The 26,134-nt window shown below is 38.7% G+C and overlaps 1 protein-coding gene across 1 annotated transcript in view; it reads left to right on the top strand.

Moving 5' to 3' along the window:
• Positions 1-26,134, top strand: part of ADGRV1 (adhesion G protein-coupled receptor V1) — a 227,553-nt gene that overhangs the window by 159,590 nt on the left and 41,829 nt on the right. Inside the window, exon 86 of the mRNA XM_065750127.1 lies at positions 17,266-17,423. Within this exon, the coding sequence (XP_065606199.1) occupies positions 17,266-17,423 (158 nt within the window). The remainder of the gene's footprint in view (positions 1-17,265; positions 17,424-26,134) is intronic.

The following is a 26,134-nucleotide window of genomic DNA, read 5'->3' as shown; positions in this document are numbered from 1 at the left end:
GTTTTTATGTTTTACAGATAATTTTTTCAATCCCTGCTTCAGTTTTCTTCAGTACCTGTGCAAAATATTTTCCAAGTGCATAAATACTACTGGTTATGTATATGCACTTTTAAAAAAGTATTCCCTTTTGCCACTTCTTATTACACTGAAGTTCACTGTAACTTTGATTCAGGGAGAGAAGCCAAGACCCAAATAATCTTTTCTCTTCCATTTTTTAAAAAGTATGGTTTTTTTTATTTCCCACCTGATTTTAAGCAGTTTAGGCAAAACCCAGAATCGGTATTTCTGCACAGGAATTTTTAATACCCTTACACACTTTCTCATTTTATGAAGTTTTCTGATGGAGTAATGAAAACTTGAAACAGCGAAAATATTTCATTTGCTATTAGATAAGACATTAGGAACAGATTAAATAAGAAAATATTTTGTTGTTTTGTACCATTGCCCCTGCCAGACACCTACATTCCTGAAATGTTTCTACACAGACAGTTGTAGTGGTCACACTTGCTGTGGGAAAATATGAGTAAATCCTTCTTCTGCCTGTAGTTTGAGCTATAAATTAAAACAAGGATCATCTTCAAAGCAAATTTGAGGTTCACCTGTTCCTCCTCTCCCTATTTTCCCATATTTTTAGGTGTGTATTAGATCTACACGTCCATCCCTGATTGAGTTTCCTTTTCTCTATATCAAGATGCATTCAGAAAAAGACAAGAGATCTGCCCAAAGACAAGTCCCAAAACTTTTTGTCGTTCCCAAACTTCAGAAAACTCAACACTTGCTGTTGTTGTTGTATATAACACTTAAACAATTTGTTTAAGCTGACCAGTTTCCTTCTAGCAGCTCTCATGAAATACAAATACAGTTCACCTGGTATGGTGGAAAACATTTGAAGGCCAATTAAAGCACACTGGAAAAGAGAGACAGACTATATAGTGGAGATATCTACTTAAAACTGAAGTACTACTTAAAACCCAATTTAATTCCATTCTCTGATGGTTGCTCTGAATAAAAAACACCAGTCTTATTTGCTTAGTATGAACCTCTGACTGCCTTACGGAGGATTTACAAACTGTAGATAATTGATAATTATTCTGGAAGCCAGTAGAATTGGTACAGTTGTAAAACCTCACACTGTTGAATAACTTGAGACATGCAGCAGTTCAGACATTTTTTATTCAGGAAGCCAGGTTTGGGTTTGTGGCACCTTATATATCCTGAATTTATAAAACAATGAAGGAAGCAAAAGGACTTATGTGGGCATCCTTGACAGTAAAGTGACTTTCAAATCTCACATGTAACCCTGAAAATTTTTCTACATATGCATAGGAGCACAAATTTCAGAACTGTGTGAAGTCATTGGAACCTTACCACTTGCAGAGTTCTGCCTTAACTCATCTGGTTCTGAGCTTAGAGGCTAGAACTATTCAATCAATTATATCCGTTTTTGTTCACAGATCTGAGTTTAAAGGTTAATTCACTGGGCCTCTACTCAAGAGACTGTCTAGAGGTGTAACATGCTAAAAAAAGAAGGAAATGTTCCACCATAAAATTGTCCATAATCACAGGGCAGTGGAGCTTTAGCTTTTGGTGCACTTGCGTAGTTGGAAAAATCTTATCTACAATTATATTAAAGTATGTTTTCTCATGAGTGTAAGAAGTACTTTTGTGCATAACTGTATTGCCACTTGAAGGTTTGAATCTGACTAGACCTTCTGCTTGAAACTGAATTCCCCAAAATGGACTAAAGACCTATTTTTTTTTTTAGAGTTTCAAGTAAAACAACTAGCCTGTGAGATGGAGAAAAATATAAATGACTGGACATGATAGAATACAAATATAAAAGATTATAAACAAATATTTCCTGGCCCACCGTGTCCTTGCAAAACACTTTTTGAGCTGGTTTTCAAGCACAGTTTTAGTCTAGCTTTTTTGAATTGAAACAAACTTTTTGGTTTGCTCTGGTTCTCAGGATGGGTTTTTTTCAGCCATTTCTGAGACCTGGATGTCTGCACTGTTATTTTACCTCCTCCAATCCCTTCAGTGTCTGGAAGCTTCTCTTTTCTGGCAAGACCTTTATGCAGAAAGCATGAAGTGATCCTCTCTTTACATTGGGAGGTCCCATCTGATAAATACATTTTCCTCAGACTGAGTACTGAGGAACCATGTGTATCACTTACAATGCTTTATAATTGTAGAAGTAACTTGTATTTGATGTCTGTGATGGTGATGGCAACATCTAATAGCATAAAAAGGCAAAGCTAAGTGTTCTCACAAACATACCTTCTTTGTATTGTCTGTTGTTATCATGATACCTATAAGAAAAAAAATAAAAAAAGAAGAAAGCGTGCAGAAACATTCATTTTCTGGAAAAAAAAAATCATACATGCAGAATAGTACAAAGCAGGCATTTTTCAGCAGAATCACTGAATCCAGGACACTGCAGCCACACACAGGAAACAGGGGAACACAAGGATACAGAAAGCTGGAAATGATGAACTGATTTTTTGTGACTAAGAATTATAAACCTTCCTGTTACTCACATTGCTGTTTCTCTGAATCGAGTTTGTGCACTTGGGCACGGCACAGGGCACGTATGATTACCTAGGAGCCATGGCCAACTTTGTGAGGAAAAAAAACTTCACTGAAAATGAGTTCCAATGCCAGGCATATGTGTCTGCAAGCAGCAGTGAGTCAAGGGCACTTTGTGATCTTTGTGAGAGAGTCAGACCTGATTTTCAAAAAAAAAGCAGTGCATTTGCTCTCTGAATAATCAGTTTCTTTGAGTGAGTCATCTGCTGTTGGGTTGTAGCCCAAACTACTGATAAAACAGAAGCCTGCAGACAGCTCCTGGATTAGGAGCTTGATTAGGGGTTTGTGAAGCAGTAGACTCCGCAACTGTGCACAGAAGCCACATACACTTCCAAAGATATTCTCGTGATGAAGCACTAGTGCTAGCAAGTGAGTTTAGATCATTTGTGAGTGTAGCAAAGAAGGAGAAAGCTGGAAACTAGCAAAACGATTATGCCCTGTTATATATGGGGCGCTATGCAAAAAGCATAGGAGTTGCAAGTGGTGAGAAATGTTTACTTAAAAGTGTTGCTGAGACTGGAAGCTTGGATGGTAAGACCCATCAAAGACTTGTTAAATAACTTTAAACTCATTGGGGTAGGCAGAAGGGTAGGAAACAGGCCTTAACTTGAACAGAACAGTAAGATACAATTCATGATGTTTTATGTAAGTACTTACCCATTGGGGATCATTTGTTTTGATGCTGTTGCAAGGATGAAATCTTCCAGAAGCACCTTTCCAGCCAGTGCTACCCATGTAGTTTCTTTCCCAAGGGTTACAGCCTCCAGAATTTCTAATTACTGCCTTCAAGTAAAGTGAGGACCACACTTTGCTACAGATGCAGTCATGCTTTCTCTCTAGCGAAGCACCTGCCATGCTGGTGCACAGATGTTTAACCCTGACAGACAAAATAATGGAAGCTTTAGTGAATATTACCGCAGTGTATGGCTCTTTCATTGCTGGTACAACATCTGGACACCAATCATTTGCTGTTTCCTGTTCCCTGTCGTGCAGCTCTGCTTTCTTAATCCCTAGTGTTGGTCATCCTCCCATTAAAAGTTTGAGTGAGCTAATCTCTGGGCAAGTATTTGTATTAAGTCTCCTTTGTCTCTCTTCCTATATTACTAAAGAATTGCTGAACTTAGTTCTGGTTCTTAAGAATAAATGCTGAAACGCAAAGTTTTTACAGGCAAGAATAAGCCAACATCCTTGAAAAGAATTTAGCTGGACTGTCAGAAATGCTGTCAGAGGTTTGTGTGACGAATGGACGTGTATTCCCAGCACCTGGTTCTTGTTCATTGTTTCATATTCCACACAGATGTGGAAATGCCTCCTGCATGTTCCCCTCCCTCTGTGTCCTGTGTTCCTGTTATCCCAGCCACTTCTGTTTCCATTTCCTTTCTACTCTGTTCACTGGCAGAGCATCTCGGTGGGATCTTCTGCAAACTGCTGTTGCTAGCATTCAGAGCAGAATGATTAAACATCTGGGTTTGGAGCCAAGTGCTGCAAGAGCTCCTTGTTGAAGCAGTGGGTGGAAAAACATGTATTTGTTACTGGCTGAGTTCTCATCATTCACTGCTTTGCCCTTCTCAGCAAGATAAATCAGGCCATGCTGAGCCGTTTCCTACTGAATGAGAAATATTTCAGATGAACCTGAGTTACTTCTTGTTATGTCTGTATTGCACTACAATAGAAACAGTAACATATGTATGTATTACTGGACAAATATTCAAGTAATATAGACATACTACTTCCCTGATCTATAGCAACAGTTAAAAGAGCACAAAATTTATCATTTTCTATTCTGTGCTTTTATTTTCTTAACAACCCTCACCCCCCACTATTTCCAATGAAGCTGCCTACTGTGCTACCCAGAGCTATTAATTACATAAAAATATCTCACTGCAAAATGCAATTGCTTTCATTAACTTTTATTTATCCCTCATAGGGATGGACTGGGGAAGGGGAGAACAAAGGGCTTAGTGCTTTCTGTATCTTGAGAAATATTTGCCGATAATGCTAAGCAAATGTTAGTGCATCACAAAGAGGCATAATTCCCATGTTCTGATTCTAAAGCACTGCAATACAGAGGAAATTCTGAGTGGTGAAATTTTGAAAAGTGAGTTGAGAAAATTTTTTTTTTTTCTTGGTGGTAAAACTCTTGATCACTTTGAAGAGTCTGAGAAATCAACATCATTCAGAAGATTGCAAAGAGAGGTTGTTGTAAGTGAAAGCTTCACCCACGCATGCTCTTGGGGCCTGATTCTTCAAACAGCTTAATCTGAGGGCACTTGTACCTGAGCAAAACTCCACAGATTTACTTGAAGTCTGCATTTGCTTTTGTGATGACAGTATAACACACCGGATGAAGATTTGTACCACAGCTTTTAAAAGCTTGGTTCTTCCTTTCAGGTTGTGTAAGAAATTAACAGTATAGACCCTCCTATTTTATGATCTTTAGTTAGCAGGATACCGCCTACTGCTACTAAAAAAGCTTGTTCTTAGGTTGCCTGTTTTCTAGCAGTTTAGAAAAGCCTTCATCTGATAGGCTAGAATATAACAGGAAGTGCTAAAAAAAGCAATTCTGATATCAATACCAGCATCTGGCTGGGACTGCTTCATTGACACTGACATGTTGTTTATAATATATAAACACAGCTAGCCTCTCCTGTTTGAACTTCCTGAAAAGAGTAAAGAAAAATAATTTTTTCTTGAACTTTACCACAGCACTGTTCTGCAGCGGATCAGTTCTGTGCTTACATTTTAGTTACTGGAAGTGCATGGGCACTGGCTGTTCTTGGTGCAGTGAGCAGTACTTTAGGAAGACAAACTTCTGTCGCTGATGTGTAACAGCACCAGAACGTGTGAGCATGTCTCACAGACTGTGCTCAGATACATCCGAGAAACAGGAATGCAACTTTAGCAGGTTTATTTTTGTTAGCAGCCTTAAATTTAATTGTCAGAATGGAGTGTACAGAGCACGTATAATAGAAGGTTGCAAATGGAATGGTTGTCATGCATACTTGTCCTGGGCTTTTATTATGAGGCAACCCACAGACAGGTTAGTAGTGGAGGACAAAATGTGCAGATATAAAAACAAAAAGTACTAAATAGTGCTGTGAAGGGGAAAAAAAGCAAAACTGTATGAGAGTTTCCTGCCAATGGTAGGGCTGTGGGCCTAGGCCTGATATGTACTTGACAGTTTGCACAAGCTAACATCTCCTTTTTCAGATGGACTTATATGAAAGCACTTCCCTTGAAGGACGTATAGAAAAGCACTCCAGTTAGACATGTCAGCCCTAAAAGTTGGTACCGGGAGACCATTTTCATGAACATGAGAAAATGTAAAAATAATAAAAACTCAGAAAAATAGCTGTACTTGTAATTGGTTATTTCAGAGCTATTATTTCAGAGCTATTGATGATGAGTGATACAGATGGGGAAGAACCTTTAAATGGGAACAAGATGATAAAATCAGTCACTCAATTCCTTACTCAATTTTAAAATCGTAGTGTTAGCACAGTCTCCACTCTAAAAAATTTCCAGCAGGTTTCTAACAGTATATTTTTCCTGGTCAAATTCAGAGGACTATGAGAGTTCTGAGTCCTCCAGAACAATCTGTCGTGGCACTCCAGAGCTTCCAGTGCCTTGAACGGTGCTAACTGTGCTTGTGCCAGGTCCTTGCTACTTCCCTTTGGGTAATTGGTGCTTCCATAGGATTTACAACCAAAGAGAAGAAAGGTGGGGAAAAAAAGAGTAACTCTGTTTAGAACATTATTTTAGAAGGTGCTGTTGTGTCATAAAAAGACTCAAACATAGTGGGTCATGTTCTAAAACAACAGCAGATGCCATTTGGGGTTCTTGTTATTAGAAAAGCTATGCCCAGGCACTTTGTTTTACTCTTTTACCAACTGTTTAGCTCTACAGTAACAGCAGCATTAGAGAAAATCAAGAAGTTGATTTTTGCTTCATTATACAATAGATCTGCTTTAATAACTGAGCTGTTGTTGACTCAAACCAAACCATCTGGAGGTCCTGGTCTTTGCTGTTTCAAACTAGCATCTTGGCACTTCTTCATTCTTTGCGTACGGTCTTTCTCTGCTGTTCCCAACTGTTAGTAGTTATTCCATTAGTATCTCCATTAATGAATGTAGAACTTACAAAATTATGAGTTTTTATATGTAAGTAAAGATTATTGGGTCAAATTGCCCTGTTTAATTCCCATCAATAATTCACACAATATATGGTTGTCTTTTAAGAAATTTGTTGGGAAAGCCTGTCTAAAAGTAAACAAGGAAGAGCAAGCACTGTAATTTCTGTAAGATCCTCTTTCTGAGTTTATATTTCTTAACCAGATCAGTCTAAATTTACATCTCTCTTTTCTTTTTTCCCCTCCTCCTTCTCTTCCTCTCACTTTCTTTCCTTTTCATTTGCTGTATAGAGAAAGAAAATTACCCTCCCCCTCCTACCTCAGTAACACTCGGGATTTAACTGCTACATTATCACTACATGCAACCCAGGAAAATGATTTTTCAACATTTTACATTTTCTTTGAAACATAAATTCAGTAATAGAACTTATTTTCACTTGTTAAATTATATCTGAAACAAAGCGTATAGGCCTGTCTCTGAACTAATCTGCATGAGATATAAACTGATTTAGGCTTTCTAAACACAGACACACATCTTACATTTTAGTTCGTACCAAACAATACCCACAGTAGCAGTATGGACTGTAGGAGATCCCTGAGATCATCCATTTCCCCATCACTCTGATGAGGTGAAGACAACAAATACAGTGCAGAGTCCAAGGAGGTACATTTAGCTGTGCTGTATTTAGCTGTATAGTCCTCCATACTAACTAATTGTCCCAGAGAACATCCCCTATTCTTTTTTTTTTTTTTTTTTTTTTTGGAGGAAGAGTTGTTAAAAAAAAGTAAAAGCAATATCATGCTGTTAGTTAAAAGGAAAGCATACACCTTTCTTACAGTTTCCAAAGTAATTTCGTATGTCTTTACTCACTCAGTCAACTGTTTTCCTGAAATTGTAGAGCAAGAAGTGTTTTTCCCCTAGCTTAGTTCTCGCTACCCATCTCTCAGGTAATCAGGTTAAACTGAGCCAAAACCATCACATTTTGATGTCAAAATGCAGTAATTGTCCTGTTTACACTATGGACAAAGACCACATCTCAGTGTAGGTTGAAATGTGAGACAACTGGTGGAACATCTTGGCTGTGGATTTATGATGAACTCACACAGCACAGTGAAAGGGATTTTCAAATGTGCAAAGCTGCACAAGCATGTAAGAAGAAATGTAGCTGCAACCCAAGGGATATTTTGGGGGATGGCAGCTCAGTGCTTGCACAGGGGCTGCTGCTCCATGTCTTTGAGGGGTGTCCCAGCACTGGGGTCCTGTGCATGCAGCTCAGCCTGGATCTGCTGTTCCTGTTGGGCTAAGGAGGGTGCAGTGCTGCAACACAAATTCAGCTTTTCTGACTATTTATGAGGAAGCCAACTGGTACTTCCTCCCGAGCTGTAACACCATGAGTTTCCGCTCCGCACCGTGTCCTGCACAAGCTGTACCGAGAGCTGCATGTCTGTTTACAAAGCAGGAAAAAAACCTCCCTGAAAACTTCAAGCAAATAGAGCTCTACATATTGCAGAAGTCTCTTTTAATAGTGGAGAAAAGTGATCCAGAACTCAAGGGCTGGAGTTTCTCAGGCTGTGCTTTTAGCAGTGAGAACTGAGAGAAAAGGGATTTTGTTTTGTTTTTTGATCAGTAATATCAGGAAAAATATGTGGTTCACTCACAAGAAAGAGTGTTTGTTTGCCTACCTATCAGTACAACACTGACGTGAGCTCATGGTCGGAGCTCAACAAGCGCCGTTTAAGGTAAAAAGAGAGACAAAACTTTGTGACTGCTGCTGCTGAGTGTTGTTAAATTTCTAAGTTGTTTTACCTGGCGTTTTCTTAGCTTCCCTAAGTGGCTTGATTTACTGTTAGAAAGTCTACCTACTTTTAGCAGATTTACTTTTTAAAGTACAGAAGGGTATTTTTTTCAGGACTAGAAGTAACAGGAGCTGACATTTAAATAGCTCCAGATAGATCTCGTGCAGAGAGAAGCATAATATTTGCAATTGTTATGTCTGTCATCTGAAACTTCACACATCCTGTGCCTGTAACAGATTATTCTTTGGGGCTTCAACTCACCAACATTACGAAACTTCTTTGCAAAATGTAACCTCAGCAGAGTGACAGCTTTCTTCAGGCTTCTGATGTCTGCAATTGTCATAAACTCTCTGATTTATATACAGACAGTGCAAAGTGCTTGGGTTTAGGACCTCACCCATGACTACATTTTTTTACAGAAAGAAATAGGAAAAATACTTCTAATAAGAGGATACACACATTTAACTATAACTTAAAAAACTGGATGTCTCATTAGAAATGTCTGTTGTGAAATGCACGAGTCCAAAAATGTTTCTAATAAATCCAGAATTGACATTATTTTGTAATTCTGCACTGCAACTTAAAATTAGAGTTCAGATCATAGTTTGAGTCCATGTAATTTGGTCAACATGGTTTAATCATACAGTTTGTTTGCAGGTCACTAAAAAAAAGTGGCAGGGATTTTCCAAAGAATGCAGGAGAGCTGGTCAACCACAAGCTGTAAAGCCAATACGTCAGCACGATGTGGGCTCTGCCAGGCATCTTTGAAAGCTGCAGCCAACACCCTTTGAGTCATTTATAAACCACTGCTACTTTCACCTTAGTGTGAGGCCATTTCTTGGAGCGACCTTACGCAAATATAAGCAGATAACTCTCCCCTGGTTATTTTGAGCTACTCTCTTGTTGCAGAGCAAACAAACAAACAAAACTCTATTTCCTGTGAGGAGCCTCATGTTAAAAGAAAACCTTGCATATTGGAGAGTCATCAAAATGTGAAAGCCATGCTGCATTTCAATTGGTCTCCGCTGCTTGAATAACCTCTCTGGCCTGCTAATTGTAATTTAGAATACCCTGAGGCTGCTGTAATTTATGCTGTCCAGTGTGAAATTGCTCTTCTCTGCTCAGTCCTCTAGAAAAATCAGCCTATCTGGAGGGAAGGTCCTTGTTCACTATGCCCACATGAAGATTTCCGAAGCACTGAATCATGAAAAGGGATAGATTTTCCTAAGTCACAATGCTGCTCTATTTGCCTTCCAGTGTTTGATTTACCCCCAACCACGTGATTTCTTTTAAAATGTGTTGTGGGTTCAAGGTTTTTATGAATAGTGAGCAGTTTGCAGTGCAGAGTGCATCTGACCATAAATGCTTACCTTCAGTACAGCTGCCGTGGCTTTTTGAGTCTTATTTTTACAAAGGCATCCACAGCCACGTGTAACAGTGCTGGAAGCCAGATGTTTGTTTTTGATCAAATCATCCTTTCTCACTCTTCGATGAGGGATTTATAGCTTTTAGAAAAACAATGTAGTTACCATCATTATCATAATATTATCACTGCCATGAAGTACTTTTAAAAGAATGGAAATTGATGCCTCTTTTTAATGCAGGTTGTTAGGCAGCTGCAGTACATTATTTGATGTTGACTTCCCTCTTTGTATTGTGGCCAAAGTTTCCTGTTTCATAAAGAGATGCTCAAACACTGCTCAGTTTTTTGAACCATCATAGACATAAGGATTCACTTTTGCTGGTTTGGAAATTGTGATATCCTAACATTACAAAAAGACAAGTTCATGATTAATCTGTGACTTGTGTATATTCTAATTGAACTACTTAAAGGTGACTGTCACTGTATGAATGCAGTGTAAAAAAAGCAGTATTTTAATGAACTTTATAAGCTGATTTAATTTGTTCATAAACACTGTAATAAAAGTGTAAGAAGTTATATTGTTATTGCATCTTCTCTAGAAGTTTGAGCAACCTGGTCTGGTGGGAGGCATTCCTGCCTATAGCAGGGGGATTGGGGACTAGACGATCTTAAAGGACACTTCCCACCCAAACCATTCTATGATGCCACTATTCTATCATTCTATTATTCTACTATTCTATTATTCTGTTATTCTAGGATTGTGATGTGCTTTGCCTTATGCACTACAGAATATAAAAATCTGCTTTGACGAGATCTTTTAAAATTCTCTTGTTTGTGTGTGATGCATACCTTTCGAGAAAGGTTGTCAAACATAACAAGGTGCAAGACATTGGCAAAGGAGCTAGTCTTTGGTTTGCATTTCTCTAAGTGCTAGATAGGAAAGTAAGTACTGATTTTTAGACTGCAGCTGCACATACAGTTTTTTTCCCCCAGGTATCTGAAGGATTACTTTTTCCAATAGATTTTATCATGCAGTTTGTATTGTGCGATACTGTAGGTGATAATGGCTAGACAAAAGCTTTCTTTTGATCAGAGGCATTGACAAGCAAGAACCAAGCAAATGCTAAGTAGAGTTCAAGATATCAGATCAGACAGACTTGACTGTAGATTAATTGCAAAATGATTAGCAAATCTTCACAGGAACAGAGAACTTTATCTGTGTGACATACTTGGAGGCTTGATTGGGAAAGAAAAGTTCAAGAACAGAGCTAAATAGAACCTAACATCTTTCATTGAAATGCATTTGCTTTAAGTATTCTTTTGTGCCTTTCCTTGTGCGATTATTTCTGGGAATTCAAGTGCCTGGCTAGTTTGTGTCTGAGTCCTCTTTTAATATCAGAAAATGGGAAGTGTGGACATGATAATTGTGGAATACTCCTAAAAACAGCTAATCCCTGCTCATTTAACTATTATGACAGCTTTCAGACAATTTTTTCTTTAAATACTCTTTAAATAAATTAATAGATAGATAAATAGATACATAAATGAGTGTGTGCAGAACCAGAAAACTATTCAAAAGCACTATGAGAGGCGAGAAACTATTTACATCATTCCCAGCAGATGTTTGTTCAGCCTCTTTTAGACAGTCTTCAGTCAGAAGCACTGCAGTGTTCCCCCCTTTAGATTTCTTGCATTAGGAAGCTTTTATTCGTGTTTAGATCTGGGTGTAATTTAAGGCCCTCAGCATGTATTTTTCAGCAAGAAAAAAGTGTTAGAACATGGAGAAAGTATAATTCTTTTGCAGTTTGTCTGCTTGAATATTGCGTGTTCCATTGCCTGCTTGTAGATTGCCAGTACATGCCATGTCTCTGCAAAGAAATAGAACAAATCTAAACAATTTGTTTCTGTCTTTCTGTGGGGAATATGTTTATAAGGCTTCTTGTAGCCTTTGTTGATCTCCTGTGAACTGTCTTCTTCCATTTTGCAATGCTGACCAAATCCAAATGATTGCTTAGGTGTTGCAGCATATGCTGCTCTTCATACATCAACACGATATCTACTTTCTTCTCAGCAGCATGAGATTATGACTCATGTTCTGCTTAATGTGACGCACAGTAATTACCAGATTATTTTCTGCAGAATTAAGAACTAGCCATTGAATGGGGTTGGAATTTACCAGGTTTCCCAAATTTACCATTTGCATTGCTTTACATTGTGTAATTCAAATACTGCCAAAAGTGTCAAGGTTTATAAACTAAATCTGTAACCTCATGAAGGAGTGAAATCAACTGTATTTGTTGCATTCTTGTTTCAGAAAAGTTTCTTGAGTTTTCCTTTTAATTCTTCATCAACTGAATGTTCTTTCTGTCTCTCTCGTTCAACTGAACCCATTCAAGAGGCTTATGTTAGTTAGATCATCTCTTTGCCCTGTATGACATTTGCAACAATGTTAGTACACATCCAGTCATCTCAAATTTTGCTGTTTCAAGATGTACTGAAAGCAAACATCAATAGGAAAGCTGTGTTTTCAGGTCAATTTTTCAGGATTCTTGGATGAAACACATCAATAAGAAGTCACGACTTTGAAATGTCTTTCAAATATTGCTCACATCTTCCTTGGTTATTAATGGACTGGAAAATATTACATTCACCTCATAAAATATGAGTCTGGAATAAGGAATTTCCATTCAGATTTACCACAACACAATGCTGAGAAAGAAGTCTATTGAATGTCAGTTGTAATTCAGAATGTTACTGACAACTGAGGTCTTTTCTGGAAAAGTAACATGTTATTCAGAAGGGCCATGTAGAAAGAATTGTGTCTTGCCAAGTATAATTTGCTGTCCAGAAATAGAATGGGGAATAACTGGCTGTTAACCAGTTCTGCGCAAAGAGATCTCATGTATATTGTGGACAATAAATTGAGTATATGTCAAAATCATTATGCTGTGGCACAGAATGCAAGTATGATTTTGGCCAATATGTAAAGCACCTTAATCTTAAGGACACATAAAGCCCTTCTGCTTTAGCCATCTACTGAGATAAAATACTGTCAAAGGTTTGGGGCCCTGCAGCTGAAGAAGTGAACTTCACACGAGTGAAGTTGAGTAGTCAATGAAATTGACAGTGATCTTAAGTGTAAAATATCCTCAGACAGAGATTCCAGTGAATATAAATGTGAAATCTGAAACACAACAAGTTGCTTTTTTTTGAGGAAGCCTGCAGTATATGAATACAGATTGTAATCTGTCTATTTTCACTTTTTAGCATTGTTTTATCCACTCCTTAAAGAATTTCCCGAGTGAGCATGACTAAATGATTCAAACCTTGTCTTTTGTTAGTTGGTTGGTTTGTTTTTTTCAGTATACAGACATCTTTTGTTACACAGAGGTGATGAAATACAAATGAGTGCAAATTCATGTGTCTGACCTTTGTCTTTTACCTTCCTGATATAACATGACCAATATGAGCAAACTCACACAATGCAACAACTCCCTGTTCTGGAGTTAAGCTTCACAACAGCTCCAGTGTTTCTAAAGGAAGGGAGAAGTGTGGTCATGCTTAATGCCCAGGATTAGAATAACAATAATAGAAAAATAAAAGTAAATAATGTATTTTAGAAGCCATAGTAACAATAATAATCTGGGTCTAGACCCGGAGAGAAACTCATAGAGCAAATAAAAGAAGGGTGAATAGTTACCTGGTGGCAAAAGTAGAAGAGAGCACCAGGTGAAAATGTTTTTTTTCAAGCTTAACTTTCCATGGTTTAAAAGCTGCCTTTGAAGGAAGATGTCCTTGGAATTTAAGAGCTCCAAAAGAGGAATGAAACTGTCTTCAATGCATTGAAGTATCTGAAACATTTCTTGCTTTGAAAGGAATAAATATGTCATAACTTGTATTCAGTATCTCCCCAATGTTTTTGAAAAAAGTCCTGAATTCCTTATCAGTTTTCATACTTTGCTTACAAACTGTCCCAGTAAACATCATGTAGTTGTTTTTTCCTTTTTATACTAAAACTATTCAGAGAAATAAAAGAGGGTCTTGTATAGCTGGAATCCCTTTCCTTGTATTAGGAGATGTTGTGGTTTAAGAGATCACAGAAGACTTTACAAAAGCCCTCAAAGGCTCAAGTAAACACACTTAACTGCCTTGAGAAGAAAGCAGATGTATGAATTCATGTTGCTGATTTAAAAGAAATTAAAAAGAAAAAAATAAAAAGGAGAAAAAGAAGGAAACAACCTGATTCTGGCTGGCCAAGAAAGGTTATTTTAATCAATAGAATGACTAACATATGTATAATTATTTGAGATGTCTTTTCTAAAAGAAGATGTTGCCTATTAGTTTCTTTGTTCCCTTATTTAAAACTTCCAGTTTAGTTTCTATGTACATTTAAGGTAAGAGAGAAAAAATATATATTAAAGATATTTTGCATCGTTCTGGTCCTGGTAAAAATACATAGAATGAATATCTTATTGCTTTGTACTGAAGGAAGGATAAACCCTGATTTGATATATTTGGGGTTTTGTTTTGCTGGGTTTGTTTTTGTTTTCTGTTTGATCATTTCACAAAAACAAATCTAAAGTAAGATTTGTAGATTTGTGTATTTTCTTGTCCATGTAATCTCTCAGTTGTTTTACTTCTGGAGCAAGTACCTTTATTTGTGCGGCTTCTGTTATCTGAGTGTAAAGGAATGTCCACAGAAACCTTTCAAGACACACTGAGATAGCTATTTAACAGCATGTGTCATCTCTGAAATACAAAAATGTATTTGGAGGCAAAAAGTTACTTTCATATCTAAGAAATATTAAAATTAGAGATACGAAATAAACCAACAGTGAAGTCAGCAGGTCAGTGGGGGTGACTCTTCCACTCTTCTCAGTACCTGGAGTCTTGTGTCCAGTTCTGGGCCCTTCGGAATGAGACCGAGTCATGCTGTAGATACCAGTGCAGGGCCTGGAGCACCTCCTCTGTGAAAGTCTGAGAGAGCTGGGACTGTTTATCCAGGCAAAGAGGAGGCTCGGAGGGATCTCATCCATGTCCATAAACCCCTGAATGGAGGATGCAGAAAGGACAGAGCAAAGCTTTGTTCAATGGTGCCCAGTGCTGACAGTGGAGATAGTGGACACAGCTTGGGCAATACAGAGAAGCTAACTTCCCTGTTGCTTTCTCATTTTGCTCACTGATGTTATCAGGCAGTATCTCAGCCTGTTGTCTCACTAAGCCTATGCCTTCTGAAGAGGAGTCAAACCCTTAAGGCATTTAGCATACTGCTGGAAGTTATTTTGTGATTCATTGAATATGCCAGACTAAATCTCAGAAACTTGGAGTACTTTCTGAACAGATTACTAATAGCACATTCACCTGACCAAAGGGGTAATGTATGCTAGTGAAACAAATAACCAGGCTTTTCCTAGATGCACATTATTATACCAGCACTGGAGAAGAACTTATTTAGTAGAGCTGACCCAAAACACTGGGCTGCGTAAGTTACACCCTTCTAATAGGGGGAGCATACTGACTAGACATGCTGACTCCTGAGCTGTCCCTTGGGCTGCTCAGTTTTGCGTCATCTCCAGAATAGGTCAGTGGCAGTAAAGCACGTACTGACCTCAAGGGAGTTCATAGCAAACCCTAATCAGTCATACAGTGGAGATCTCTCTGTAAATCTCATCTCCATATTCCTCAAGTTATAGTCTTATATGTGCAATTTGACTGTTGGGTTTTTTTGTTGTAGTTTTTTTTTTAACACATCTTTATAAATAATTATAACTTTAACAAATGGAAAGAGTAAGGAGAGAAAGAACTTTTTTCCTTTTTTTTTTTTGAAGTGGGAAGAAGGAAGCATTTGGTTTCTCTGTGCAAATGACATACAATTTCCAGCTACTTGAGAGGAATCTTGCCTTTATGACTTGTTCATTTGTTTTAAAAATATATTTCCCGTAATTTAATTTATGGTTTTAAGAGCTAAGTATAGAAAATTGCATAATGACCTTTTAGACCTTGGTGACTAAGAGTGATCACGTTGAATGAACAAAGCTTGCATAGAGTTGGTTAAAATATAATTTGTTGTATTGCAACTATATAAATCTCTCAAATATTTGTCAGGCTAAAATATAACATGTGTACTTCTATGGTACAAATGTTATATTCCGTAACATATGATAAGGAATAAAACCAACAGAACCCAGTGCATCCATTCAAGATTACTCTGGGAACAGAGCTAAAGGATGTATGGGATAGAAGATGGGACAATGAGGTGGGTTGGGAGGCAGCTGACTGTCAGAGCTCAGAGGGTGGTTACCAGTGGTACGGAGCCTAGCTGGAGGCCTGTAGCTAGTGGTGTTCCTCAGGATTTGTGGCTGGGCCCAGTCTTGTTCAGTATCTTCATCAGTGAGTGGGGTGAAGGCATAGAATGCTCTCTCAGAAAGTTTGCTGATAGTAGAAAGCTGGGAGGAGTGGCTGACACACCAGAAGGCTCTGCTGCTACTGCGTGAGACCTGGACAGCCTGAGAGTTTGGTGGCAAGGAGCACGATGACATTCAGCAAGGACAAGTGCAGAGTCCTACACCTGGGGCAGAATAACTGCACGCATCAGTACAGGTTAAGGGATGACCTGCTGGAAAGGAGATCTGGGAGAAGGACCTGGGTGTTCTGAGCCAACAGGAGGTTGTCTGTGAGCCAGCACTGTGTCCTGGTGGCCAAGAAGGCCAGTGGTATCCTGAGGTGAATTAAAAAGAGTCCCCAGCAGGTCGAGGGAGGTGATCCTCCCCCTCTACTCCGCCCTGGCCAGGCCACATCCAAAATACATTGTGCTGTTCTGGGCTCCCCAGTTCAAGACAGGGAAGTACTGCATATAGTACAGCAGAGGGATGCAAAGATGTAGAGGGGCCTGAAACAACTTCATTACTAGGAAAGACTTAGAGACCTGGGACTGTTCAGTCTGAAGGAGAAAAAACTGAGAGGGAATATTATCAGTGCTTACAAATACCTAAGGAGAGGGCGTCAAGAAAATAGCTTCTTTTCAGTAGTGCCCAGCAACAGAGCAAGGAGCAACAGGCATAAACTGGAACACAGGAAGTTACATCTGAACTCAAGAAAAGCTTCACAGAGAGGGTGATGGAGCACTGGGACTGGCTGCCCAAAGTGGTTCTGGAGTCTCCTTCTCTGGAGATATTCAGAAGCCACGTGGACACTTTCCTGTGTAACCTACTGTAAAGAGCCTGCTTTAGCAGGCGGTTGGACTATATGACCTCCAGAAGTCCCTTCCAACCCCCATGATTCTGTGGCTTGATTCTTTAATTCCATGATCTGTATTTTGTAAAGAGTATTCTTATTTACTAATGATTTGTGCTCATAAAGACCATTTTTTTCCCTTTTTTTTCATCAGATGCTTCATTCCAAATGCATATGCTGCTCTCTTCACTGCTGCTCTGGTGCCGTTAATGTGCTTGGTAGTGGTTTTCGTGGTATTCATTCATGCCTACCAAGTGACCCCACAATGGAAAGCTTATGATGATATTTTCAGAGGAAGAACGAATGCTGCAGGTAGGATACATCATCTACCCTTGAGCAAATAAGTCAGACTTTCAACATGGTGCTCATAGTTCTCTCCAGTCCAAAATAAATAAATAAATAAACCCACTAGAAGCCACAGCCCAATAAATACCAAAGCAGTTCTATAAGATTAAGCATGCTAGTGGTGCCTTTGAAGTCTGCGGAAGCACTTCTATAATGAAAGTTATGCAAGTGCTGGGAATAAAAATGTGTGAAGCCTAAACAAGAAATTAGTACCACTGGTTATGTCTAGTCTGGCAATGAGAACAGACATAAGTAAGCACACTGTCCTGCATGTTGTGGCTGATACTATGTAATAAGTCTGCAAGGAGGGCAAAGGCTCTGTCAGGAGCAGCATCACTGCCCAGGCTGTGCAACCGTGGCTAAGGTGCTGAGCAGTGCCTTTGCTTTATAGCATGTCCTGCAGGTGTGCAGGCCTATGGGCTGTGTGTTAGAGCACTTGGAGTTAACATGTCTGTTTTTGAAATTTCTTAGTGCTTCACGTAACTGAAATGTGCTTGCAGGAAAGATCTGTCTCACTGAAGACAGGATGCATTGGTCTGTCTGCTCTGTTACAGCAGTTGCAAATACATTTATGTTCCCAGAATAAAATTGCAGTACTTTATACCAATTCTGAATAATTTGACACTCTGGAAAGCTTAGAATAATTCTTTTGTTTTCACACAGTTCTTGAAAAAATAAATCTCTGTTTTGTAAACAGGGGGAAGCATGTAGATTTTAGTAGGAGCATGCCTATTTTTGCAGTGACTAAGTAAGCCAGTTAGATTTTACAATCTTTCAAAAACTCTGGAATCATTTTTCCTAGTTTGTCGGTTGAGTATCACCTGAACTTAAAAGGGACAGAGGATTATTAAAAAATTCCATTCAGCAGCCCAGTGCTTGTAATTGTTTGCGTTTACAGGCACCTGTCTTTTTAAATTTGCAGTTATAATTATAGTGTGAGGCAAGGAGTTGTTTTATTTTTAACATTCTTGTTATAGAGATCTATTCATTTTATGAGAAAATGAAAATGCATACAAAGCATTAATTATTCAGATGTTTCTTATAAATTAATTTCTATCTGTGTGGCAGTGTGTCAGCTTTATTATGAGCTGTATATGAGTTTGTGTAAGGTCTGATGAATATAGCTCATACATATGATACTCAAGACCTTACTTGCACTTTATGCTTTTTTTTCTTTGTGATATAAAAGGGACCACCTGGAGCAATCACAAAGGTGGCTGCTTATTCAAGTGTTGAATAATAAGGTTCATTTATTTGTAAATAACTAGGGTTTTTTTAGTATCTCTTAGGATGGAAATTTCATATCATCCATATGCTGAAAAGTAATGTTAAGCCAAATCGAAAAACCACGCTGTATTCTGAAGCAGTAACATTACCATAAGCAAAGACTTATAAGTGTAGGTTCTTCAGATGACTACATAAACTGCTGGAAAAACCTCTTCATCTATGTGCAATTAACCTGAAGTTCCAAACTGTGATCTCTACTTGAGGAAGGTTATTGCTAACTTTAATAGAAAATAAATAGGAATAGAAACAGTAAAATGTATCCTCATATCTGCTTTATACTGTTACCTTCAAATGAAATGGGATGTAGATGGCTAAGCTAAAAATCAAGTAACATGTATTATTGCTCTCTTTTCTCCTGTTGTTGGAAAACTCTCAAGCTTACCTGTCTAAGAAGTTTCATCCTGTCTCCTCTAGCTATCAGAATAAATTCTGTCTGCTATCATAAATTATATTCATGAACTTAGCACTGCGCTTTATTATTTTGTTCTGTTTGTTACCCATTCACAGATTAGTTACAGCTTATTATTTATACCTCCTTTTCTGTTATGCATGTGTTCTTCCTAGTCCTCTAAGTTCATCTTGTGTACTCAAGCAGAGTCACATCTCTTACAGTCTATTCTCGTAGGTCTCAGGCTTTAAGGAAAACAGCACAGCAGAAGGACAGTCATTCCAGCACAATTCTGCTCTTAGTAATCATTGTCAGCTTCTTTGCCAAGGGTCTGTGATCTTCCTGTAGAGCTTATCATAGTCTTTTCATATGCCTGGAATAGCTCTGTAAAAGCTTATGGTTACAGATAATGCTGTACTGGAGAATATTAATATATATATATATCATTTGCCAGCTTCTATATTGAGGAATATGCTGTGCACACAATTCTCATTGCCCTGGATGGAGCACCAGATTATGTGAATTTGGGCTCTGTTTTTTACCACTCCAGCATCACCTAATACTGTCTGTATTGTTTTACACTGTGGTTGATACAGCCTGCTTAGGGCAGGGAGTTTTTCTCCACAAAGTAAGGCTAGAAGAAAGGGCAATGGAAGAGTCAAGAATTAATTATCTTTTAAAGCAAGTGACATTTCTTCCTTAAAAAAGAGTGCTGGAAAACTGTGTGAAATCCGATTTACAGAGGATGCCATCCTGAACCCCAGTGTCTTCGTTCAAAGATATGCATTAGGCTTGATAGAAAAGAGGTTTCAGTTTGCACTAAATCAGCCTGTCAGCCTTTCAGCAAACATGTTCTATTGACTGATTATTCTTCTATATATAGAAACCAACTTCTCAAAAGTTAGCCTTGACAGCAGCCAAGTCAGGAGAGTGCATTGGATAAACAGCCTCTGGGTGAACTAATATTTAAGTTTGCAGCAAGAAAGGCTGCTTTTGAAATAAATCAGGTGGTCTGAGAGCAGTATAGCTGTATTTGGCTGTAATAACAGGAGGTTGGAATAGGGTCATACAGCTGAAGATTTTTTTCTCTTGACGGACCTAATATGCAATTACAAAAATTGGAAATAAAAAAGATATCGGTCCAATACTTATTGTTTTCCTTTCCAACTCCTCATAATTTTGCAAAGATTTGAAAATATAAGGGAAAAAAATTTAATGAAAAAACATCTGGGTTTTTTTTTGTTCCAATAATACCATTGTAAATGGATGACCTCAATTTCTGGAACATTGTAACTGAATTTTCACGCCCTAGGCATAAATACTGCAGTAGATTGTTCCTGATTCAGATATCATGACTGTAAATGTACCAGAAGGAATCTAAAGATTAAAATATTTTGTTGCCAAAATAGAACTTTATGAAGAATACCTTAAATATTTAGCTGTAAAACTATAACTATTTTTTCATGTCTTCCATAATATTAATTTCTTTAGTGTATTTATCATCCTAGCAGTGTGCAGTTCCTGGCCATATCACATCATTATGGATAACCCACCTAAATCTACTACCAGGTGATCCTCTTAAGAAACAAGCTATCCAAAATGCAAATGCGGGACATTCCATTCATCTGCACTCAGGAGATTTTGCTGAGGACTGGGATTTTGATTCTAAGTGAGAATATACATCTCAGTCTGTTGTTACATGTCTTCTTTATCCTGTAAACCTGCACACTAAATCTTTGTCTTGAATTTTAAGATACATATCATGTACCTAAAAGAAGCAAAGGAATGATGAGTTCCAAGAGTGCTTTCATCTAGACATGACAGTATGCATCTCAGAATCAAAATCCAGGTGTTGGCCACCTCAGTATTTATGGTATTCATCACAGTTGTACACTGAATAATATTTTAGTCTTCATAGTGCTCAAGGGTCTTTTTTTGTACTAAGAGAAAAACAAATGTTTGCCTCTGAGGCTTTTAGAAATATAAAGACAAAATACGAGAATGTAATTACAAGCTGAAATAAAGAACAAAGATCTGAATAAGATAACTTAAAATAATCATCTGCTCTCATGCAATTTAAACTGTGTTTTTACAGTGTTTCGCATGCTCAAATTAGCTTTCTTCCTTTAAAGTATTCTGCAGAAGCAAGTTAATTTGCATGATTTATGACTATAAAGTTGTGAATTTAGCACTCATTTAACATCTTACATAATGCTTTTAAATAATTTTATTATACTAAGATGAGTAGGTACTTCTTTTTTTTCTTTTTCAGTTTGCTGTGGTTCTTGCCATGTTCTCTCTACAGCAGTAGTAGCATAAGCTGTAATAAAATAAAATAAAGGCATCTCTCATTCGATTATGCCTTGAAAAATCTTTAAGATTTGTGAGAAAGTTAGTTGAAAACCTGAAATGAAATGTGAATGTTGAAGAAGAAACTATTTTACGCTTTTAAGTAATGACTTAGTCTCCATTCGTAGTGTGATAAGTGCTTCTCTTCTTTAATTTCAAGTCTCTCCTTGTCAAAAGGCCAACAGATCAAAATAAGTAAATGAACTAAAGATAATATTTTGTCAGGTTTTTTGCTTTGTGTTTTTACAAATTATCTATGAGCAGTTTTTTGCCAGTTGGACTTTATGGACATTTATGTGCCAGCTTTCTAGTCTATGGTATCAAATGGTGTTAAAGTCTGCACATCTTTAACATTTACAATCTGGAATCAGAGGTTTTGCCTTGGGTTGCTGATCACATGTTGGTGGTGTTGGTGGAATTTTTGCCTTTGAACTCTATGAGGAAATCTGTTAACTTCTTTACTTTGGCCACAAAATCTGAACTCCTTTTCTACAGCAGTTGTCAGAAGCAATCACGCAAGGAGCCAGCAGGACTTGGAACGCTGTTACTCAAGCTTTGTTTCAAAAAAAAAAAAAAAAAAGAAAAAGACTTTTGTGGCATTTTTGTAGTTGTGCTGCTAAGTTTAATTCTTGACTTGTTAACCCATAGTCTGTAAATGTTCTACTAAGATTAGGTCTTCCACAAAACAGTGTCAGTCTGAGTAGTTACACATTCTCCCCAATCATTGAAAAAAAAAGTGTTAGGAAAGATTATCCAGGTTTTGTAGCAGGTCTATGTATCTAGCCAAGAATAATTAAAAACAATTACAGTTGCATTATCAGCTTAACAACATGAGGGGAATAAATATACTAAATATTTACAGGTAAACTCAAAAGATCATTAAAGCTGTATTATTTAATTGAGTCTTTCATTGACCTTTCTATTTTTAGAAGAAAAAAAACAGGCAATAGACACATTGTGAGCCAGCACAGTGGAAAGATTACAGACATTTTGATATGTTAGCAATGTGCAGCACATCCTTTATTTTTCATTTTTTAATCATTTAGATGGTTGCAAGCACTTAATCAACATTATACTTTGGAGTTTTAATATTTTGTAATGATTTCACGGCTTATTCATTTCTATTTCATTTAACATTTTTCACTGTCCAGGCTCATATTCGTGAAAATACTGTCTGTTACAGCAGGCAATAAAGGAAAGAAGGAAGCCTTCAGATATTCTACCTGGCAGCTTAAAGCTGGTTTTGTAGTGAATCAGACCAAATATGTAACATAAAGGAGTGGTTCTCAACTGCACAAACAGAAGAAACAAAAAATTGGCAATTTCAGAATCTGAAGATGGTTTTCTTTTGAATTAAGCATCATTTCTAGAAAGATTATACCATATTATCCTCTAAAATATATGATCTAGGCCAGACTTTATGGGTACCAAACGCTAAACCTTGATCAGAGCCTACCTTGACTGGGTGTGATTTTCTGAAAGGACTAATTGTGATATCCCGAAGACAGCTGCAATTCTGGCAATCTGTAATAGCAATTTGCTTTCCTACTTCAGTTACTTTTCGTAGTAGTGCAAGAGGTTTTCTCTGCAGCAATTGGGTGACCTTAGTTTCACAAGTCTTGTTTAACCCTGCCTTCATCAGAGGGTTGGAGCTCCATGATCTTTAAGGTCCTTTCCAGTATAAACTGTTCTATGATTTTTTATTCATGTTGCTCTTACTCAGGTACGTCTGTTCAACCAAGTAGTTGGTCCATTCAGCTACTAGGTTTTCTCTCTGCCCAAGTGCAAGTTTTCTTAACTGTAAAGCATAGGATCTACAGCAAGAACACATTTTTAAAGAGCTACTTTCTCTGCACAATGGGCAGCTGGCTGAATGTGCAAGAGGATTTCCCCTGCCACTTTCCCTCTGTATTAAAATGGGTAGTGGCAGGCAGCATCAATTTAGTCTATCACAACTGAAGTGCACTCCACAGGGATAGCTGTGTTTCATGGTTACATGAAATTAAAATTATGTTTATGCATCCATCTCTTAGAGTGTAACTGATGAGTTGGTGAGGTAGAAATGCCCTGAAGATTTCTAAATAGAAAGAAATCAACTTTTTCTGGTTTCAGAAGAGTCTAAGTTGTAAACAGAATTGCAGGGACAGTACTGCACTTGGGCAGCTTTTTTGGCTATTAATTGAGGCAAAGCTTGATAAATTTTCTCACCCAGAACAGCTCCTTCCAGTTCTCACTGAGGAAACTGTATGTTTCCTCCATTTCAATACTTTTCCTGTTTCAAGAATTTTATGATCCAAACATGTCATGAGAATATTGCAGCCTTTCTTTCAAATTCTCAGCAGCATTTTTTCAGTGTAAATCACCGAACAAAATCTAGAGTGTTTAAAGTGGGAAACCTTGGACAAAGAATGCTATTTGGTAAATAAAATGTCATTTCACCTGGTCAAATACCAGCCTGGACTGTGCTAAGTCTGCAAAGACTGAACAGCTGCAGCTAGGGCTGTGTAAGCTGCATTTATCTCTATGGAATCATCAGTTCTGACAGTGTCTCTTAAACCTCTAGTTAAGGAAAAGGGAAGAGATGTTTCAGGAGATGTGAACAGTCAGGATGGTGATATATACATACATTATGTCTGTATGGATAGATAGATAGATACAGATATAGTCATACTTAAGGAGTAGGTAGACTGACTGCTACTTAAATAAAACCATCAGTCCTTCATCAGTCCAAGTACTAAAAAAATTATGTTCATAGGTTCATAGGTTCATTAGGTTGGAAAGGACCTACAAGATCATTTAGTCCAACCATCCTCCTATCACCATCCCTACCCACTGAACTACTAAATCAAATCCCTTAGCACCTCATCTAAACGCTTCTTGAACAGTGCTAGGGATGGTGCCTCAACCACCTCCCTAGGCAGGCCATTCCAGTGCCTGACCACTCTTGCAGAGAAAACATGTTTCCTCAAATCTAATCTAAATCTTCCCCGGTGCAACTTGTGGCCATTCCCTCTCGTCCTGTCATTATTTATCAGGGAGAAGAGGCCCACCCCCTCCTCACCACAACCCCCCTTCAGGAAGTGGTAGAGTGCAATAAGGTCTCTTCTGAGCCTCCTCTTCTCCAGACTAAACAATCCCATCTCCCTCAGCCGCTCCTCATAAGACTTGTGCTCCAGACCCCTCACCAGTTTTGTTGCCCTTCTCTGAATACGCTCCAGGGCCTCAATGTCCTTCTTGTAGTGACGGGCCCAAAACTGAACACAGTACTCGAGGTGCGGCCGCACCAGAGCTGGTGTACAGGGGGATGATCACCTCCCTGCTCCTGCTGGCTACACTACTTCTAATACAGGCCAGGATGCCATTGGCCTTCTTGGCCATCTGGGCACACTGCCGGCTCATGTTAAGCTGAGCATCAACCAACACCCCCAGGTCCTTTTCCTCTCTACATTCTTCAATCCATTCTGCCCCAAGCCTATAGCACTGCATGGGGTTATTGTGGCCAAAGTGCAGGACCCTTCAATAAGGCACTTGGCCTTATTGAACCTCATCCCATTGAGCTCAGCCCAGCTATTCAGCCTATCCAGATCCCTCTGAAGGGCCTCCCTACCCTCAGGCAGATTGACACATCCTCCCAACTTGGTGTCATCTGCAACCTTACTGAGGGTACACTTAATCCCCTCGTCTAGGTCATCAATAAAGATATTAAACAAGATGGGCCCCAAAACTGACCCTTGGGGGACACCACTCATAACAGGACGCCAGCTGGACTTAACTCCATTAGCCATTACCCGCTGGGCACAACCCTCTAGCCAGTTCTTCATCCAGAGAAGAGTGAACCTGTCCACACCATGGGCTTCCAGTTTCCTTAGGAGAATACTGTGGGAGACCGTGTCAAATGCCTTGCTGAAGTCCAGGTAGACTACATCAACAGCCTTTCCCTCATCTACCTGTCTGGTCACCCAGTCATGGAAGGAGATGAGGTTGGACAAGCATGACCTGCCCTTTGTGAACCCATGCTGGCTGGGTCTGATCCCCTGGTTGCCATGCACGTGCCGTGTGATCTCCCTCAAGATCGTCTGCTCCATAACTTTCCCTGATACTGAGGTCAGGCTGACAGGCCTGTAGTTCCCCGGGTCTTCCTTACTGCCTTTCTTGTAGATGGGAGTCACATCAGCAAACCTCCAATCTTGTGGGACCTCTCCAGATAACCAGGAATGCTGATAGATGGCAGAAAGCGGCTTGGCAATCACCTCTGCCAGCTCCCTCAGCACCCTTGGGTGGATCCCATCTGGTCCCATGGACTTGTGGCAGTTCAGATGGAGGAGTAGATCTCTGACTGTCTATGCTTGGATCACAGGGGGTGCATTATGCGCTCCGTCCCCGACTTCCAGGTCAGGGCAAGTACCCCGTGGATAACTGCTCTGTCTATTAAAGACAGATGTGAAGAAGGCATTGAGAACCTCAGCCTTTTCCTTATCCTCTGTGTTTACATTCCCTGCCTCATCAAGTAAAGGAGAGAAATTCTCCTTAGTTCTTCTCTTACTGTTAATATATTTGTAAAAGGATTTCCTGTTCTCCTTTACAGCAGTAGCCAGTCTAAGTTCGAGCTGGACTTTTGCATTTCTAACTTTCTGCCTGCAAATCTTGACAAGTT

This window comes from Cyrtonyx montezumae, unplaced genomic scaffold, assembly GCF_038088225.1.
Source record: "Cyrtonyx montezumae isolate F1298 unplaced genomic scaffold, pur_monq_1.0 scaffold_64, whole genome shotgun sequence".
Lineage (NCBI taxonomy): Eukaryota > Metazoa > Chordata > Aves > Galliformes > Odontophoridae > Cyrtonyx > Cyrtonyx montezumae.
Note: the sequence above shows the minus strand (reverse complement) of the source record. Positions and strands in the feature narration are given on the sequence as shown.